A 19157-nucleotide genomic window follows, 5' to 3' on the forward strand; every position below is an offset into this window, starting at 1 on the left:
TTCAACCCCTTGTAGGACGGCAATGACTTACTTGGATTAAACCTTCATATACAGGGTGGTGCCTAGCGCAACGCAGCATAGGGATTTCAATGGTAATTTCTTTATAGTCAATTACTAGCTCCCCTAATTATTTTAGAGCAAAATTCTAAATAAGTTTTTTTTAGAGAAAAAAAATACTGCATCTGTTCATACTTTTAGTTATAATTTTCCATTTTTCAAAACCGTAGAAATCGATAAAATAAAAAATTACATTTTTATAAATCAGTGATGCTTTGGAATCTTTTAACACACTACAAGCGCATCGCATCTAAGTTATCGTTGTTTGACGTCGAACGATTTTCATATTTAATTCTGTTACAACTATCCGATGCAAGAAAAAGCGGCAATTGGGTAGTGTTTTTTTAGAGAATGTATGCTGCATCTGCATCAGATACTATTTGTTTATCATTTTCCGGAATCAGAGTACCTACATAATCGAAGAAAAAAAACTGATTTGGAGAAGATTTGTTCCTAAACTTATATTCGGATTGTCCGCTACTGCAGCCAAAACGTTGAATGTATTGTCGTTTTCCTGATGGTTTTGACGGACATTTTGAACGTTATTGCACTTGCAGTTCTTTAACTAATTTATAAACAAGTATAAATTTAATATACGTCAAAGGCAAATAATGAAACGTGATCGCTGTTTTTTTAGGTAATTCCAAGGCATATTTGATTTATTGTAAAATGAACCTTTTTATTTTGTCGATTTCTACGGTTTTGAAAAACGGAAAATTATGAGTAATAGCATGAACAGATTCAGTATTTTTTTCTCTAAAGAAAACTTATTTAGAGTTTTGCTCTAAAATAATTAGGGGAGCTAGTAATTGATTATAAAAAAATTACCATTGAAATCCCTATGCTGCGTCGCGCTAGGCACCACCCGGTATACCTTTTTTATAAGCTTTAAATTTTTTATCTAGTATTTTTCCATATAAACTAAAAATAAAGAAGATATTTCTGAAAAAGTTTTGGGGTTTTTGGGTGGGTTGCGCGGGGGCGGGGACTTTTAGTAAGTTAAATAGCACTCCAAGTCCTAGTGGTCCACCAATTTTTAGTTTAAAGGGATTTTGTTCCTGGTCAAACTTAGATGGACAGGACTAATCTCTCTGCCTGTTTCTTCACCGTATATAGAATATAGTTACAATTAAAGCGCTGTGGGTAACAACTTATTTTAAGAATAAGTGTGTGTACTTCTTCATCCCACTGTAGGCCATTATCACTATAAATGCAACACTACGTGGCATCTCTCCCAATAAATGTTGGGTCGTTTCTTTGCCAAATATTTTTACGGAAAGATACTTGCTCTTTAAAAAGTAAAAACTTCTAAAGTATTTTAAAGGTTAACGTTCGCGTTCGTTAGTTCTCATTTGGCATTGAACTCTTCCTTCCTATTTAACAATTTCCGCCGTATACACACGTCCCACGCCACTGAATATCGCGTAATAAAGCCAAGTACCTTCCTTACGTAGGTACTAATCGGTCGTTTTCGTAGCGTTATGCGGTCGACGGAAACGGCAACGAATTCAATGGCACCCGCGCGCAGTCATTCCGTCCCGCCTTCCGTTGACGTTTTAGGTGCGATTATCTCTGATGCGTACGTTCTATTTATAAATGGAGATTTCGACTGTAAAAAACACCACAGAATCGGCACACATTAGGCCATGGTCACGACTATCGTTTTCCGAATTTGAGGACGAGCACTTGATCAGTTTTGTTTCCAAGAATCGCTCACTGTTCGACTCCAGTGCCCATGACTACAAGGATAGTAGCGTTAAGGAGATCAAATGGGTACAGATTGCAGCAGCCCTAAATAGAACCGGTAAGTAAAATTTTTCGTATATAAATCACTTTCGTTAGTTTCGATTTAATAAACAGTATATAGATATACGTTAATTATCATTAGAAAGTAGATAACCCCCCGCTGGTTTTCCTGGCCCCCAAACGTGCTGCTCGATTTTGGCAGTGGCGTTGCCTATTCTCCGTCATTTGTTAGTCGCATAATAGAGAATTAGCAATATCCAAAAAAATAGTTTTAATTTAAATTTTTGCGTCTTTTGGTTCATTGTCATTTGAATAAACCGATTTGAGTGATAAAAAATGGTTTAACGTTGACATACCATATTTTCTGCTAACGTTGTGCATTCATTAAGAATTCGGTTTGGGGACCAATTTTCCTTATATGGTAATTTTGTAAAACAATGTATGAATATGCCATCGGAAAATTTCCACCCATTCGTCTTGCACAAGAAATTAGATTTCAGGGCAGACATCAACGAAATTATGTGAACTTTGTATTAAGATTGTGGGAAATTTACGGCTTAACCCGCAATTTTTTCTTGTTGAAAACTTATGGTGCCCTCTAGCCTAGCTATTTTTATTAATTTCATGATCGAACGAGGGGGGGGGGGGCTTAATAATGTCACGTAACCGTTAGATTCTCTAAAACATGATTCAGTGGTTACATTTACATGTTTGTATATTGGATTTCATTGTTTAACTGTAAAATAAACTTAAAATACGTAATTGAAATTAATGTAATAACGGAATTATAGTCTTAAAAGTAAAATTAGGTAAAGCCCCATCACCCCCTGTTGATGTAATTATACGGAATTATTAATAAAAATTTATTTCTTTAAAAATTAAACAGTTATTTGTTTCTGATTTAAACTACAGATATTATTCAATTTCAATAACACTTTATAAAACTCATAATTAATATAAAAAACGTTTTTGTTGCTTATTAAACCAATCTGAGCGTATTAGGAGAAAGAAAATGGATTAACACTTTTTGTAAAGAGTAAAAAACATTTTTAGAAACCAATTTTGGTTGGGGTATAAATTGCTTTTAATCGGTGCGTGAGGGGTGGGGGATTTTGAGGGGCCCACAGGCGCAAAATATGTAAAGCCGAATCGTTACGTATATACTCTTTGGCTAAATGTAACAGACATTTTGTTCCGTAAGTAATTTTGAGAGTTGAGCAAAGCCATTCCCCGGTAGTACTGTTCTCACGCTGCTACTTGGCTCAAGTATTGTAACAGAAGATTTGTGTTTTACCTGCTTGTCTTTTTGTTTTGCAGAAAAAACGTGTCGTTCATTCTATCTTCTAATTCGTGCCGGAGCACCTACTGGTTAAAGTCATAGATTTCTTTCCTCTTTCCTTTCGCAAAGCTGTTGGACAAAGAGATTTCTGATACAAGTTCCTCTGACGCGGAAGACCCAGAGCTTGCTCTTTTTGTAGAAGGTTCTGGGATGTCTGGTCTTTTAATTGTAGGTGAAGTGAATATACATTTGGTGCAAGAGAGTTGGCATTTTCCTTCTGAGGTCTGTCAATATTCATCAAATGATTGTCAACAAATAACTCTTGCTGATCTGCCACAGTGGAAGGTAAGTAATCTTCTTCCGTGAGTATATCGACGTATTCAGAGGACAACTGTGGCCGTTTTTTTATTTACTTCGGAAAATAATGAAGCCACTGGGTATTCAGTTACAGTTCTCCCAGGATTATTCAATAACCATTGCTCACAATAAGAATAAATCCCCATGATAGACATAGACATCCTTGTTTTGGACACAGCGTAGCAATACCAGCTCATATGGTGCCCATAAGAACTAAGAAAGTAGCTTCTACTTCTACATCTAGCGTGCTATGGAAATTCTGATAAATGATTCAGATTCTCCGAAACAAAATGCCCACAGAAAGTGCTAACGGGAACCGTCCATTTTCGACCGTTTAAGGTAGGGAAATTTGACATTTTCAGTTTTTCGGTGATGTCTCAATTATTATCACAGATTTTTCAAAAATGTCAAATGGGTTTTTTGAGTCACAAGGAAGTGAAAGTTTGCCCCATTTAATCTACACTGTATCTCTCACCTTTACGGAGATCCCAATGGTGAATTTGTACCACCCTGTACAGTGTGTCCTATTTTGGTTGAGACTACAGTGTACTTACCTCAGCTGTTTTTAAAGGTGGAGCCGTTAGGTTTTCGCAACTCTCAGTCGCTATTTTGTGAAACTTTGCCACAAACAGAATGAATCTAAGTATGTTTGTTTCTGATGAGAGACAGGGTGAAAACGAAAAGTTTGGGATGTTATCAAATCTTACTCCCCATGTAAGATAGAAAAAAGAATATTTTTGATATTTTTCCGTAGAAACCAATGACGTACTGAAAAAATGTTTGGACCAGAGTTTCTGAAATTTGCTCCAATGTTGGTATTTTTTAGATGCAACACCCTGTATATCTTAACGTCAATTATTTTTCATTATTTTTTCTGATTACATTGATTTATCACAACCTTTTTTTTTAATTAAGCCATGGAAACCTTATTTTCTTACTGTTTTTACCTAGTAGACCATGGTAATTTTGTTGTGCTCATTGTATCCATGGTAATCAAGGCGGCTAATACCAATCAATAAAAATTGCTGTCGGTAAAAGCATATTATTTCAAAATTTTGGAAAATATGATTATATAATATTAATTAGCATATAATAATTATACAGAGTTACTATTAAAGATGGAACGGAAGGTCTCACGCTCAAATCATATTCAAACGCTTCCATTTGAAATCATTACAAATTTTTGAGGTTAAAAAGAATTTTTTCTTATACAGGATGTTTGAATGCGACAGCCATCTTGAATTTTTTTAAATGGCAACATAGGTCATGTGATACGCCATTAGATAGATTCTTTTTTTCCTCTTTCTTACTACCTTGACGTTAAAATATACAGTGTGTTGCTTTTAAAAAATAGCAACTTTGGGTCAAATCTCAGAATGAGTTGTCCAAACATTTTTTTTACTACGCCACTGGATTCTAACTAAAAATATCTAAAATAAGCAGTTTCCACTTTTGTTCTACCTTACATGAGTAGTATGATGTAGGTAATAACATCTCAAAAAGTCGAACTTTTAGCTTTCACCTCGTATCTTAGAATCAAAGTAACTAGATTTATTGTGTTTATGGTATAAAAGTTTGACAAAACACTGGCACAGGTTCGCGAAAACCGCAAAGTTTCTATTTTTAAAAACATCTGAGATAGGTACACTGTCATCTCAACCAAAATAGGACGTACAGTCACTGTACATAACACGCTATGAAGAAGCGAAAGTTTAGTTTCAGTTTAAAGTCCGAATTTCGTTTGTTTCCCGACTTAAAGTCGGAGTTTAATTAATTTTTACATTTCTGGCTTTACATTCGAAAATAATTGAAATTTCGACTTTAGATTCTTTCTAAAACAACTAAATACCGACTGTCATAGATACAGGCTGACAGTAAAAACCCGCAGTACACTCTCACAAACAAACCGCGATATAAAAAATGGTCAAAACCTAGGATAGAAAGGGGTAACTAAAATGGCACAAGGGGTTATCTCAACCTTCGAGGCTACAACTAAACAAAATTAAAGCTAACTCCTATTTGTGAATCAAGAAAATCCTATAAAGACCATATACCAGCCAATGCTAAAAATGATAATTGTACAGAGTGTATCAATAATTACCAAATTAAATAATAATTACACAAAACATATATAGCTACCGTACTTGTGATGTGTTAAAAAAGTCCAAGGGCCAATAATGTAGTATTTCCGATGAGCATTGTCCGTAAGTACCATTTTTTTAAATAAAAACTTTAATTTCCCGTTTTTGCTGCAAATTGCAACGTTATAACGTATTGTTTATTATAGACTTTTCGGTAGGGGGTTTGCTATTTAAATGTTCTTAGTTGGTATAGGTGGGGATAGCCGAGTGCTCCCCCTTTCTACTCTACAAACAGAACAGTTAAAAGGAATATTCTAGAAATCCAGAAAGTAATCGGGGCACCACTAGCCTCCATCGAGGCGCCATTAAGTCGATAAAGGATTTGTCACCTGCGATAAGGAATGAAATCGAATGCGAGGCATTCTTTCCTTGAAGTATGATACACTTCCTAAAATATTCGAGCATGTTCCTTGATTTTTGCTAGACAATTTTCATTTGTTATATAAGCAAATTAAATTGTGTTTAAAGGCAGTTCCAACATCGATGCCGAAGTGATTATTTGATTTGATTTACGTAGTATCTATGCAATCATCCTTAATGTTTTAATTTTGTGACCTCCAAACAATTTTATCTGAACTCTTTTAATTTAGCGGCACTTTTGTTTAAACCAGAAATTGGCATCTTAACTTTCGTTCTTTTAAGTAAGTGATACATTATATTCGTGCTTGTTTTTCATTTTAAGTAAAACTGGGTAATGTTTATGATATGTAGGTGTACACAAGATTTACACAATTTACAAGAGAAAAATTCTTCTTTTGAGATTCAAAACATCGCAACACCGTAAGGTATTTACTGGAATTTACTAACCGTGGATATAGTGATTACACAATGTTGGCAGAATGATGCTATGCGCATGAAACGTATCTGAATCTCTGAAAAAGCTCAAACAAATCTAGGATTACAGTGTTGGGAGAATATTCATTTCTTGCTTACTCCTAAAATTAGATAATACCTACTTAACCTGGTGGAAATTTTGGGCCGTAACTAATTTTTATGTATTGCAGCCAAACAATGCAAAGTGAGATGGAAACACATTCGTGACTACTATCGAAAACAAAAGAAATCTGCCGCGTTTACCAAATGTACCCAACCAAGGAAAAGGATGTACGCGGAGAGTTTGAGGTTTTTGGACGATGCCGAGGCGGAAAAGAAGTGAGTTGCGTCTTTTCGGCGTCTACGTAAATCAATTGTTTTTCAGTTGTATTAATAAATGTGAACCGGACGTGGAATTTTACGTAAAAACCGAGACCGAATCCGTTACGGACGACGAGACACCGTCAGTCATTGGTACTATAGAAGAAGAGGTCTATATAGTTGAACCTGAAGAAACCGCAAGTTTACAGTGCAATGGCGAGTCCCGTTTGGAACCCACGATAAAGGAGGGAGAGATGTTTCAGTGTAGCAAAGAAGCGGTAAACAGCGTCAACAAAGTTTTAGAGGCCGGTTTGGAAGGTGACGTCGACTTGTTCTTCAAAGCGATGGCGGCCACTGTAAAAAAATTTCCACCTCATACTCAGGCAAATGTGAAGTTAAAAGTGTTTCATATGATATATGAGGAAGAGATGAGACAAATTTCATTTAGTCCTTCCGTGGTCAAGAGCTAAGCGCTTACCGCGTGTATATTTATTTTACTCTGTAATTTAGTTTTGTACATACAGCCATATTAGTAGGGATTAAATTCGCCAAGTTGGGGAGCTAATCGAAATAACGTGGGGAACTTTATTACACTACCTACCTCATCGAAGTTGTATTCAAAGGCGCACATTCCCAATGCCGTTTGATATTGATTCAGAGATTGTGCACATCATGCAATTGAGCGATTTTGGTGTAGTGTAACCCAATTCGTCTCAAACTCGGTTGTAACAGATGTGCAAACAGACTGATATCAAAGAAAATGGATGTAATTATCAAATCGATCATAATCGTCTGGCAATTATAGTAATGGATTGATGATGTTAGGTTAATAATTTCCTAACTGGGAATTACGCCAGGGAAAGTTATTAAATTCCGGTCTGTATTGATGACGTGGCCTTCCATTTTTATACCTTTAAAATTTCCCTTATAACAAAGGACGAATCGACAATTTTTAGATATAATTGATTATAAATTATATTAGTTTCGTGGATTAGCATATCCAGCTCCAAGCGATATCTATATTCCGCCGCTATATCGTCTTTTCGTTCGTTTGAATTTACTCCACACATAACCCTGAAGCAAGATGGGAGTAACGAAGTTACCGAGGAAGTTACATTAGCTCTGGGTTTAGGACCTCGATGTAGAATTTTCAAACGGGATGGTTTCAGAGTTAATTCTCTGTTTTTAATTGAATAACATCTAAAATGTTGGAGATTAACACAAAACTACTTATACTTATACAATGAATGAAACTGCCATTCCATTCTTCAATTAAATAAAGAAAAAGGAAAGGTTTCTCTACTAAAGCAGCGTTTTTGACAAAATGTCTAGTCTAATCTAGCATATTTCGGTTAAATCTAATGGTGAGGCAATGTAGTCCTTACGTAGAGTTCACTATCATTAGATCATTAAGAAATAGCCAATAGAAACAGTATTATTTTGCGTCCCCAACCAACGAAACCATATCTTTGTTTCTGTTGGCTACTTGTTAATGATCTCATGATAGTGAACTAATGATAATGATTGTATAAACCCACCATAACCTTTGTCCGTACAATTTATATCGATTATTTATATCACTCACACTTCGCAATTTATATTTCCGCGCTCGATGAAACCAAGTAGAACAAAGAGCGTTGACTATCTTCCAAGCGCAGTACTTTACCCACTCGTGGTCTTTGCTTTAACAACTCGTCCATTCTTCCAAATCTTTTCCGGAATACGGAAGCCATACCTCTACCCATGCGAAGGTCTTCGGCGACACAATGGGCGATGGAAACGTTAACCGGAAGCTCAAAAATATTTTGACAAATTTCCTGAGTAACGCCAAATCGAGCTTTCTTCCGCTGGGCGTAATTTGACATAAAATCGTTAAAGTTTGGCTCGATCCCAAAGCTGCGTTCCTCTTCTCGAATACCTCTAACTTCTTCGTTGTTGTTGGATCCGGCATATCGTGCGAGTCGATTAATGTGGACAACTTTCGGTTTCCGGTGGTTCATTCTGATACGATATATCACGTCATTTATTTTCTTGATCATCTCATACGGACCTTCCCATTGTCTTTGTAGCTTGGGAGAAAGACCTCTTCGTCTCTGTGGATTGTGCAGCCATACCAGATCTCCAGCTTCAAAAGTTTCATTGGCCGAGCGGAGGTTGTATTGATTTTTCATGCGATCGCTGGCAATCTGAATATGACTTCTAGCCAAGTCGTGAATATCGTTCATCTTCGCCTTTAGTTGGTCAACATAATTTTCACCTGCGACATATTCTTCATGGGGTTTACGCCCAAACTCGAGATCACATGGAAGGCGTAGTTCACGACCCAACATAAGGCAGGCAGGAGTCTGACCCGTGGTCTCGTTGACGGCTGATCGATATGCCATAAGGAACAGGTGGAGGTACTGGTCCCAATTTTTCTGATGTTCTGCCACGACTTTTGAAAGATATTTACCCATCGTTCGATTCATTATCTCAACCATTCCATCTGACTGAGGATGCAAAGGTGTTGTTCTGGTTTTATTGGCTCCTAACAATCGACAAACATCTTGGAACAAAGCCGATTCAAAGTTCCTTCCTTGGTCTGAATGGATTTCTATAGGAACACCAAAACGTGTAAAGAACTCCTTTACCAACACTTCTGCAACTGTTGCTGCCTCTTGGTTTGGAATGGCGTAAGCTTCAGTCCACTTTGTGAAATAATCCATAGCGACTAGGATATATTTATTTCCGCCATCTGTCTCGGGAAACGGTCCTGCGATATCGATAGCAACTCGTTCCATCGGACTACCAACGTTATACTGCCTCATGGGTGCCTTCTTCTTGGAAACTGGTCCGTTTCCAGTAGCACATAACTCACATTTTTGACACCATCGCCGGACATCTTCTTTACGGTTGACCCAATAGAATCGCTCACGTACCCTTTGCAACGTTTTCGTAATACCAAATGTCCTCCGGAAGCGCCGTCATGCAATTTTCGCAATACTTCCGACACTTTGCTTCTAGGTACTACTAATTGCAGCGTCGATTCGGTGCCATCTTCACTTTCAAGGGTCCTATACAACAGGTTGTCTTTCAGAGTCAGGCTATTCCATTGGCTCCAATAACTCTTTATTTCAGGACCTGTGGCACTAATGTCTTGCCAGCCTGGTCTTTGTCCGTGGCGCATCCAATTCAGAACAGTTTTTATACTTGGGTCGTTTTCTTGGGCCGTTTTGATTTCGCTTGGCTTCCATTCCTCACTCTCTACAGTTGTTCGTCGCAGATGGCCAATCTTGTCTTCTATTTTAGAACAATGTGTGCAGTTGTCCTTGCACGGTCTTCTTGACAAAGCGTCTGCATTATTGTGAACTTTTCCAGACGACGTAATGTTTACAGTGAAGATCGGGGCTTTGTTTCTGCAGGTCGACGATAGCCCTTTCCTGTCGACCTTTCTTAGTTTTCCGACTGCTGCAATGGTTTTTGGCAGTTGCGGCGAACGTGTCCAATCTCGCCGTGGTTCACGTTGCTTTGCCAGTGACTGTATTGCTTTATTGATCTTTTCTTCCACTACTTTACTGACCTTTTCTTCCACTACTTTACTAACCTTTTCTTCCACTACTTTACTGACCTTTTCTTCAAAACTTTCAGAGCCACCTTCCTCTTCGATGGTTCTTACCCGGCTCTCACTGCGAGGTTCCACCATACGTACTCGCGCACTTCCATGACTAGCTTTCTTGGCGGCTTCGAATTCTAACGCATGGGCCAAAGCTTTCTCAATTTTGTCGTGCCTAGCCAGTCTCAAAGCCTGCTGGGCATCTCCATCACGAACGGCATCGATAAATGTTTGTACAGCCAGTTGATCAAGAAAGCTCTCCGGTGCCGTAGGGTATGCCAATCGAATCAGTCTAGCGATGTCCGCTTCAAGTTCCTGCAAACTTTCTCAAGGTTTCTGCATTCGGTTCTTGACTTGGGCATAGTAAACTTGCTGAAGGTGTTTATCGCCATATCGCATTTCGAGTCGCGCTACTATTTGTTGGAAGTTCTGTTGATCCTCGGGGATGGTCCGCAACACATCCAGAGCATCTCCTCTCAGAGCAAGAATCAGGGCTGTAGTTTTGTCTTGAAGAGTCCATTTATTTGCCGCAGCCGCTGCTTGAAACTGTCGAACGTACGTGGTCCAAGGAATCTTACCATCAAAAGTAGGTGGCTTTACTCGGACATGCTGAACGTCGCCTTCTACTCTTGTATTTGTTTCTGGGTCGACCTTCTTGTAATGAGTAGACTGTGGCACCTCAAGAAGACGGTCCATCAGTAATTCATCTGGGGCATTATTAGTACGCTCTTCCGTAGTCAGTCGCAAGAATTGCTCGCGCAGCTCTTCATACTTGTGCTCAATCTCAACGAATGTTGCTTTAAATGTTTTGGAAACTTCCGTAATTCTATCTTCAACTTTTTCTTCAATTGATTTAGAGACTTCTTCGATAATCTTTCTAGAATTTTCCTCCATCTTTTCGAACTTCTCGTTCATTTTTCTAGAGTTTTCCTCAATCTTCTCTTCAAAATTTCTAGAATTTTCTTCCAACTTCTCGAACTTCTCTTGAATATTTCTAGAATTTTCTTCATTAATCTTTCTAGAATTTTCTTCCAACTTCTCGAACTTCTCTTGGGTGCTTTTCATTTCTTGTTGCAACACCTGTTGGCCATTTTGGATTTGATGGAGCAAATTGAGCATCGTTTCTTCCATTTTAGCGGCATTTGTTACAGGCATACACAAGCACAAGCACTTAATTTAATCTTACTTTTAATTAATTTAATTAATCCCACTTCTGACACCAATGTAACGTGATTTATAAATTCCGGTTCGATTTATATCAATATTTATTAAACAGAACTAAAACACTATAAAATCCGTACAATTTATATCGATTATTTATATCACTCACACTTCGCAATTTATATTTCCGCGCTCGATGTTTACGTACTCGTTCGGTAGTAGACTGCCGCGATGTTCGGTCCGCAACCATTTATACACGCAAGCAATGTAAGTCCAGTACATTCTCGAATATTCCTACACAAAATCCCACTATCGCGCGCGTAGAAAATTCCAGAGCGCCAAAGGCGACGTCATGTCTGGAGCATTTCCGTTACATTATGTTCAATTCAACTTCTTACAATGATATTTATTGACATCTGCATAAATTGTTTGTAATTGCCTTCATTAAAATACAACCTTTACCTTTCAAAGAAGAATGTGCAGCTACATTTCTCCGAAACACTAACAAAGGGGTTCGATATAAAGCCTGAATGTCATATACAATACAATGTTATATACTTAAAGATCAATCACGTTAGACGTGTGGCGGTAAATTAAGTACAAACGACGTCATTTAACATCACCAAGAAGTTCCTTCCAAACTTGCAAGAGCGACCACCTAAAGATCCACCGCATTAGGTCTATTTCTCCCGAAATGTGCCTAAATTCTAAAGAATCCCTGTAAATCGCTTATTTTCAGAATCTTCTCACTTAGCGATTAGTCCGTCTTTCCAACGAATTGTATAATTAAATTGTACCTCAAACTTACGATCTAAATTAAGAGAACGAATGTACCAGTTAAAACATAAAATAGAAAATATGGTACATGAAAGGGAGGGGAAGAGCTAATATTGGGCGTTTTAAATGCCAGAACAGGGAATAAAGGAAATGGGTAAAGATGTGAAGAGGAACACAAGATAGAAGGGCAAGAGATGAAGAATGCAACAAAGAGGGAGGAGTGTTACTGGAATTATCAGAAAAAAAAGGTTGTAGAATGTAAACGGCAATATGTGAAGGGAGATAGGGACCAGCATTAGGTAGACATACATGGGAGAAAGAGAGAGGTAATTGGTTACATATTAGGAAAAGAAACAAGTATAAATTGTGCACAACTCTCATGGAGATAAAGCGCATTTTTTAAACGGACGCAGCTTAGTAAATGTTTGGGTTATAAGGTAAGTAGTAGCATGCTCGATGTTTTCTAGGATCAAGCTCCGATATATTGCATTTTCACTTTGTAGGTAACTTGCTAGGGGGAAACAACTTTGAATTTTTGGTGTACACCCCTCTGAATTAATTTGAAATAACGTGAAGTAATTTGAATTAACGTGAATGAATTTGAATTAACGGGAATTAATTTGAATTAACGGGAATTAATTTGAATTAACGTGAATTAATTTGAATTAATGTGAATTAATTTGAATTAAAGTGAATTAGTTTGAATTAACGTGAATTAATTTGAATTTGAATTTTTGGTGTACACCAAAAATGGTACTTGTTTCCCCCTAGGTACCGTGCTCCGATATTTGCGAGATATCCACAATGAAGTTTTTACTTCGCCAATAGATGTACCTATCTGGTCTAGACGATCTTTCCACCGTTTGAGAGTACCCTGGTAGAAATTAATTCCTTTCGTTGCGATCTTTCATTAGAATACCATGAAAAGTAATTCCCCCCCCCCCCCATATTATAAAACATTCCAGGACTCTAGGATTATTTCCCTAAGTAGTTCAACACGGTAGAAGTGGGTCCGGACGGACGGACAGACGGACAAAACGCAAATAATGGCACATTTTTTTCATTCTTAAAAAAAAGCGCTAAAAATACTGAAAGAAAAAAAGAATTTAAGATAGGAACAAGGACACAGTCGATAGCCAACCGATAGAATTGAGTCTAAAAGAGAAGACAAAAAGATCAAGAAATGGAAAGATACAAAGACGAATGAAGGTACACTGTGCAGCCTTGTAGAGGGAGACTAGAGAACAATAAGAAGTAGGAGAGAGCGCAAAGGAGTGGAGAAAGATGAAAGGGGAGTATTAAAAAGGTGGAAACAGGTAAATTAAGGGTAAGAGTGGGATAAACGATAGGAGTGGTGGGGTAGAGAATGTACATAGAGTGATGCAGATGCAGAACAATGATAGAGAAAGAAAGAGAGCAAGGAGTTCAGAAATCAGAAAAAAGTTCCTACTTACAAAAGAAAATGTACGGGAAAAAGATGAGGATACAGAAAGTAATAATGAAGAAAAAATCTGCGCAACAAAAACAGCGAAGCGGATGATGATAAACATCAGAGGAAAAGGGAAAAACGTAACAAGTGGAAAGGAAATAGATACGAATAGTGGACCAGAAGCAGCACTTTATGCATTTACTACAGGGAAATCAGGAGAAAGAGGGGGTGGCATACGAGAGGAGGTGGAAGGAGACAGAAGACAAGAGGTTGTTAGAGGAGACACAAATGAGTTGTAAAAGAATTGGAAAACGCGTTTTTCGTGGATTTAAAGGGAGCGTTTGAGAGAGTAGAAAGGGAAAAATGATGGAAGATGGGGTCAAGGAGTTATATAGAGCGACAAGAAGTTGAGTAATGATAGGAGAGAAGGAGTCTGAAGTGTTCTGGACATTAAAAGGACTGAAACAAGCCCAACTGCCCAATCTTATTTTACTCATAACAGATATCGATAAAATACGAGTATTAAGGGTCAAAGTAGAGGAATTGTAGTGTGAAGAAAGAAGATATGGTCACTGGCTTACGCAGACGACACAGTAATAATGGCAACAGAGGTAAAACAGATGATGGAAATGATGGGAAGAATGAAGAGATATTTTGACATCTCTACCGAGTCTGTCGCAAGCGGATGGATTGCAAGCTTCAGAATTCCGGGAGTCGAGAACGCAACAATTAGTGGCACTTTCTTCGATAGAAGCTGAATACATGGCGTTATCCTATGCAACCAAAGAAGCAATACACCTAAAAATCTGCTAAAAAATCTATTAGGAGTCTAGAAGCAAAAGGAATTCAATCAATATAGAGCACATACTAACCGAGGACAGGACTGGAGACAAAGGATGTTACCAGGAACAAACATGAAAATTGTGTAAAAGGACTATTTTGATTCGTTTTGTGTTTTGTTCAAGCTACTATTCCAACGATACTTAATATAACCCCTAAAACTAAGCTACCCTAAACATATACGAAAAAAATTAATCCCATTAACAGGCTCCCGTTACAGTCAATTAACCACAAGAACGTTTAACCAAACCCTGTTAACCATTACGTTATCCCATGCGTTGATAAGACAAAATTTGCAATTTTTTACTCGTTTTTGTTAGGTCTTAATTTACAAGAGATGCATCAAAAGTTAGTCGTTTATGTACTACTTGAAAATATAGTAGAAATTTAATTAGCTACTTGAACTTTACGATTTCAATTTTCGACTTGAACTTAATACGTGATAATAGAGAGTTGTGATTTGTGAAGTTTCCTATTTCAGGTGGAAAATGGGTAATGCACTACTCCTAGTCCCGTCGGACGAGGCGACACTCGTGAAATCTAGAATTTGTTGTTTACGAGCGGCAGTAAAATTACTACCAAGGGGTGTCTGAGATCAGCGACGTGAATAGCACAACGGGGAAGGAACGTCACCGTTAAGATGCGAATTTGAAGCTCCATAAAATTTTGTTTTTCTTGTTTACCCGTCGTCTCTCACGTGGAGAGCGTATATTATAATATGCAAAATGCAAAATTCTCATTTTGCACAGTTCAAAGTGAGCAATGCTTTCTCCGTCATCCTGGTATGTGAACATATATTGTTATATTATTAATTTCGCCTTTATTTCAATCTTGTTTACGAAATTTGGTACCTAATTGAGTTACCTACTGATTCGATTCAATTCGATTGCTTACTCAATCAACTAACTACACAAGACCTCGAAATCGACGAAAAGAATAGGTGAGAGTGGATGTATCGTACTGCAGTTCATCATCAAAAACTGCCATATTGTACTATAAGAATCGATCTTTAATGTTTCAGCTCTGATAAAAAAAGCCCCTACGCAAATCCATTTGTTGTTGTGGAAACTAACCGTTAAGATAAAATTAGTTGAATCATGCAACGAAAACTAGAATTCAAATTAAATTTCTTTGTATGCAGCTAACCGTTAAGTAGTCATCCTAGCCACTAGCCGTTCATCCTTCCTGATTACTTTGGACTTTTCCCTTCAATTGTCAATACAAATATATAAAAATGCGATTATCTTATTTTTATAATATCAACCACCCCTAGCTCCTGGTGCATGTGACTCGATGCCGGGCTGCTTGGCTAGCGTATTAGGAAAACTCCGTTACCTTTCCGAGGAAAACAGCTTGCTGTTTCTCGGACATTTTTCGAGATTATACAATTTACGTACTCCAAGGGAAAAACGAATTTTATGATCCATTATGGTTCAAATTCACGCTGATTTTCGAGCTAATTTTACACTTCCGCTATCGGTAATTTGACTCACTTTCTCTTGATTACCAGTTTTCCAAATTTTTACAACCAAAATGACTGTTGAACCAATAAAAGTCAACTCCCTTGACCAATCCCACGTTTATTAAAGCAATTGCCAGCAACCTGGGCAGTTAAAAAATCCCGAGTAATCATCTCATCTCTCATGCTGCTTCGTGAAGCGAATCCAAATCATCAGAAACTGACACGTGTAATTGATTAACTCTTTCTCCAAACCGGTGCTCCCAACTTTTGCACGCAATTAATCGGCCAGTGACGCATCTGGTAACCATAGCACAACAAGTCTATTGAAGAACTAGTAACCGAAACAAAATTTCCCTATAATGGAACCACCCTGTATACCTTACAATATTCAACCCCTAAAACCGCGTAACCCTAAAGAAACTAAAAAAATGCACCCCATTAAAGAGTTCCCGTTAGAGCATCTAAGTATCGCACTCTTTCCTATTTTAATAATTATTTGCGTAGCAGAGCTCCTGATGGACCCTTCGCACTAGTGTAAATAAAATTGAACGCATTTCTTGACCGAAGCCACCGAAAAATATCCCCAACTCTAATACGATTTGCTGTCAAGAAAATGTAATCGGCAGTTTGAAGAAAATCTTGAAAATGAGCAAGAGGAACTTTAGGAGGCCATAACAAATCTGCGAAGAACTTGAAAGGGATTTTATGGAAGCACTCTTTCATTTAACTCGCATTTTTAAACAATAATGATAATAATGAATGCTGATAAGTCATATGTAACTTATTAACGAGCTCCTACCGAGTTCATGATTTTGGACTTTCTGTCCGTCCGTCAGTCTGTCCGTCCGTCTTTGGACCAGATAACTCCCGAACGGTTTCGAATTTTCCAATTCTGTTTTCAGTATTTTGTTTTCCCGATTCAATTACGCAAAACCATACACATTGTTTTATCGTGTAGCTACTATGGTCAAGTCTACCAGATGCTGTTACTGAATTGATTGTCCGCTTTTAATGGATTTCAGGGTTTTTTTGAACGGTCGAAATACATAACCTCTTTCAATTAATCGATTGTAAAACGAGGGTCACACTTGCATCCAGACTGGCCACAAAAAAAAGAAGGTCGTTGGCGGCTGAGGGTGGCGATCGGTCGGTATATCATGTTACATATACGGGATAAGTTGTAAAAGGGGACATTCTGTTCTTACGTCTCGTTGGAATTAGAAGTTTTGCATAAGCGTAAATAAATTCTGTAGTTTTTTTATATTTAGTTTTTATTACGACACTTTTTCGAATAACCCCATCTAAACAAACGTTTTTCCCTTATCGATTGGAAATTTGGAAACGCAATATATGCGTAATATCTAACCGCATAAATACTGTGATATGACAAAAAACAACTTAACAAAATTGGCTCAGGAAGAATTTCGTTTACGCATGTATAAAATTACTGTTATAGGAAATGATTTCCGCTATACGGTTTTTGTTAAATCCGAAGTTATATTCTGAAATAACAACGAAATATCAGATATATGCAGGGATTAAAAGCTGAACTAACTTGCGTCGAATCATAAAAATTTATAGCCATGTTTTTTTTAGATATATTTTATTGTCATTTTTTACACAAGTTCGTGACAAATTGCTGAACAGAAAGGTTCCTGTCCCGAATACATCCCAACGAAGCTATTCGCGAAAGGGTTTCAAACTTTCGTTTTAGTAAATGGTATGAATAAACATAGTTAGTGCAGTCTCTTTCAACTGAAAAAATTGGTTATACCTAAGCTCTCTAGAAACGTCTTCATCTCAAGTAAGAATAAAGAGAAAAGGCAAGCAATGACATACACAGAATTTGTAACTATAAACGAAGTGTTTCATCTAACTCTGTTATATGCAGCCCTGGAAGTATAGACCTGCACAGTTGTATTCGCATACTTTTAATGACAAATCGTAGTAGGGGTGTGAATAGTTCTGTGACAGTCAAATCAGTCATCTCGCCCGTCAAAACCTGGTAGGTATTTTCCTTCCGCAATTTTCACCAACAATTAATACCTTTTGCAATTTCAGATGCATCTTTATTATTACAAAAATTCTAGTTTAATGTACACTACAGTAGCTTCGCTCGGATACCTGGCGGGTATTAGTATTTGAACGTTGCATGCATGGTTTACTAATGGAGTACCCCTTTTTAGCAGGTTTCATCTGCACGTTAGTGTTAGTGGCCTTCGTCATCCAACTAACATTTCTGATATACTCGGCGTCGCTGCTATATCTGTAACAAATCGCAAGAACACACTTACTAAAAACTTGGAATAAAGATGCACAACTACGCTTGTATTTCTTTGGTAGAAATCTGTCGGATAGGCAAATAACTAGTAGTTGGAGGTTTACCACATATCCGCTTGTGAGGGACATAGGTTTCGCTACCGAATCTGGCAAAGTAGAGATCGTTCGGGTGATTAAGGAGTTATCTTCTACGGCTGTCAACAAGGCAAAAATAAATAAGTAACCGGGATAGACGCCACTCAGTATTATAGAACATACTTACTGAGGGGGAACTAGGTAGACTAAGGCATCCTTTTCTGCTCTTGATAAAGCTAAAAGGGTAAATAAATTGAATGTGTGAATCACTCAAAATATATCAGTTACAACCCTTATGCACAAACGTTGTCTCACGGAGTTAAGATGGTATGACACTTTGAATCCTGGTCACGGTCGTCTGAATTCAGAAAGGCGTTCTCTGCCAATAATCTGCAGTCAGATATACAGGGTGTTTCGAAATTCGCGCACACGGACTATGGGATGGTATTATACGACAAAAACTGAACAAAAAGTTCCTCTACCAGTTTTCCATCAGACCGCTATTTTTCGAACTACCGCGGTTTTAAAAATCTCCGCCCCCCTTACGCTGCGCCCACTGGTTAAACTTAATAATAACACATTTTTAAAAACAAAAGAAGGTTTAAAATAAACTATAATTATGACGAGTAGGTACGTAGTTACAACAGTTGTTCAAGATGTCCGCTGTCTGGTAGTAAACAAGCTTCAGCAAAAAGTGCCGGTCTGATAAAAAAACTGGTAACGAACCTTTTTATTCAGTTTTCCTTGTATAACACCGTCCCACAGTCCGTGTGCGCGAATTTCGAAACACCCTGTAAACACAAAACAAAAGAGTGGCATATAAAGTG

At 37.6% G+C, this 19157-nt stretch overlaps 1 protein-coding gene and 1 long non-coding RNA gene across 3 annotated transcripts; both read left to right on the plus strand.

The window, feature by feature from the left end:
• The first annotated feature begins 1541 nt into the window (after positions 1-1541).
• Positions 1542-7279, plus strand: LOC116171431. The gene is made up of 3 exons (XM_031488280.1): positions 1542-1861; positions 6585-6732; positions 6779-7279. Exons 1-3 carry the CDS (start codon positions 1654-1656, stop codon positions 7182-7184), a joined length of 762 nt encoding a protein of 253 aa, XP_031344140.1. The 5' UTR covers positions 1542-1653; the 3' UTR covers positions 7185-7279.
• A 10653-nt stretch (positions 7280-17932) lies between these two features.
• Positions 17933-18298, plus strand: LOC116172746. Of its 2 annotated transcripts, XR_004145742.1 has the most exons (3): positions 17933-17980; positions 18037-18106; positions 18162-18298. It is a non-coding gene; the product is annotated as an uncharacterized LOC116172746 (long non-coding RNA). The 2 variants fall into 2 exon arrangements; XR_004145741.1 differs by having other exon boundaries at positions 17937-17980; positions 18037-18298.
• The last annotated feature ends 859 nt before the right edge of the window (positions 18299-19157 follow it).

Source organism: Photinus pyralis, unplaced genomic scaffold, assembly GCF_008802855.1.
Source record: "Photinus pyralis isolate 1611_PpyrPB1 unplaced genomic scaffold, Ppyr1.3 Ppyr1.4_LG5, whole genome shotgun sequence".
NCBI classification, from domain to species: Eukaryota; Metazoa; Arthropoda; class Insecta; order Coleoptera; family Lampyridae; genus Photinus; species Photinus pyralis.

What these genes read in the sequence shown, in the direction of transcription:
- LOC116171431 (XM_031488280.1), top strand. Translation starts at nt 1,654, where the DNA reads ATGGAGATTTCGACTGTAAAAAACACCACAGAATCGGCACACATTAGG. An exon ending in AGCAGCCCTAAATAGAACCG is followed by an intron (nt 1,862 to 6,584) that starts GTAAGTAAAATT and finishes TATGTATTGCAG; the next exon opens with CCAAACAATGCAAAGTGAGA. An exon ending in GATGCCGAGGCGGAAAAGAA is followed by an intron (nt 6,733 to 6,778) that starts GTGAGTTGCGTC and finishes ATTGTTTTTCAG; the next exon opens with TTGTATTAATAAATGTGAAC.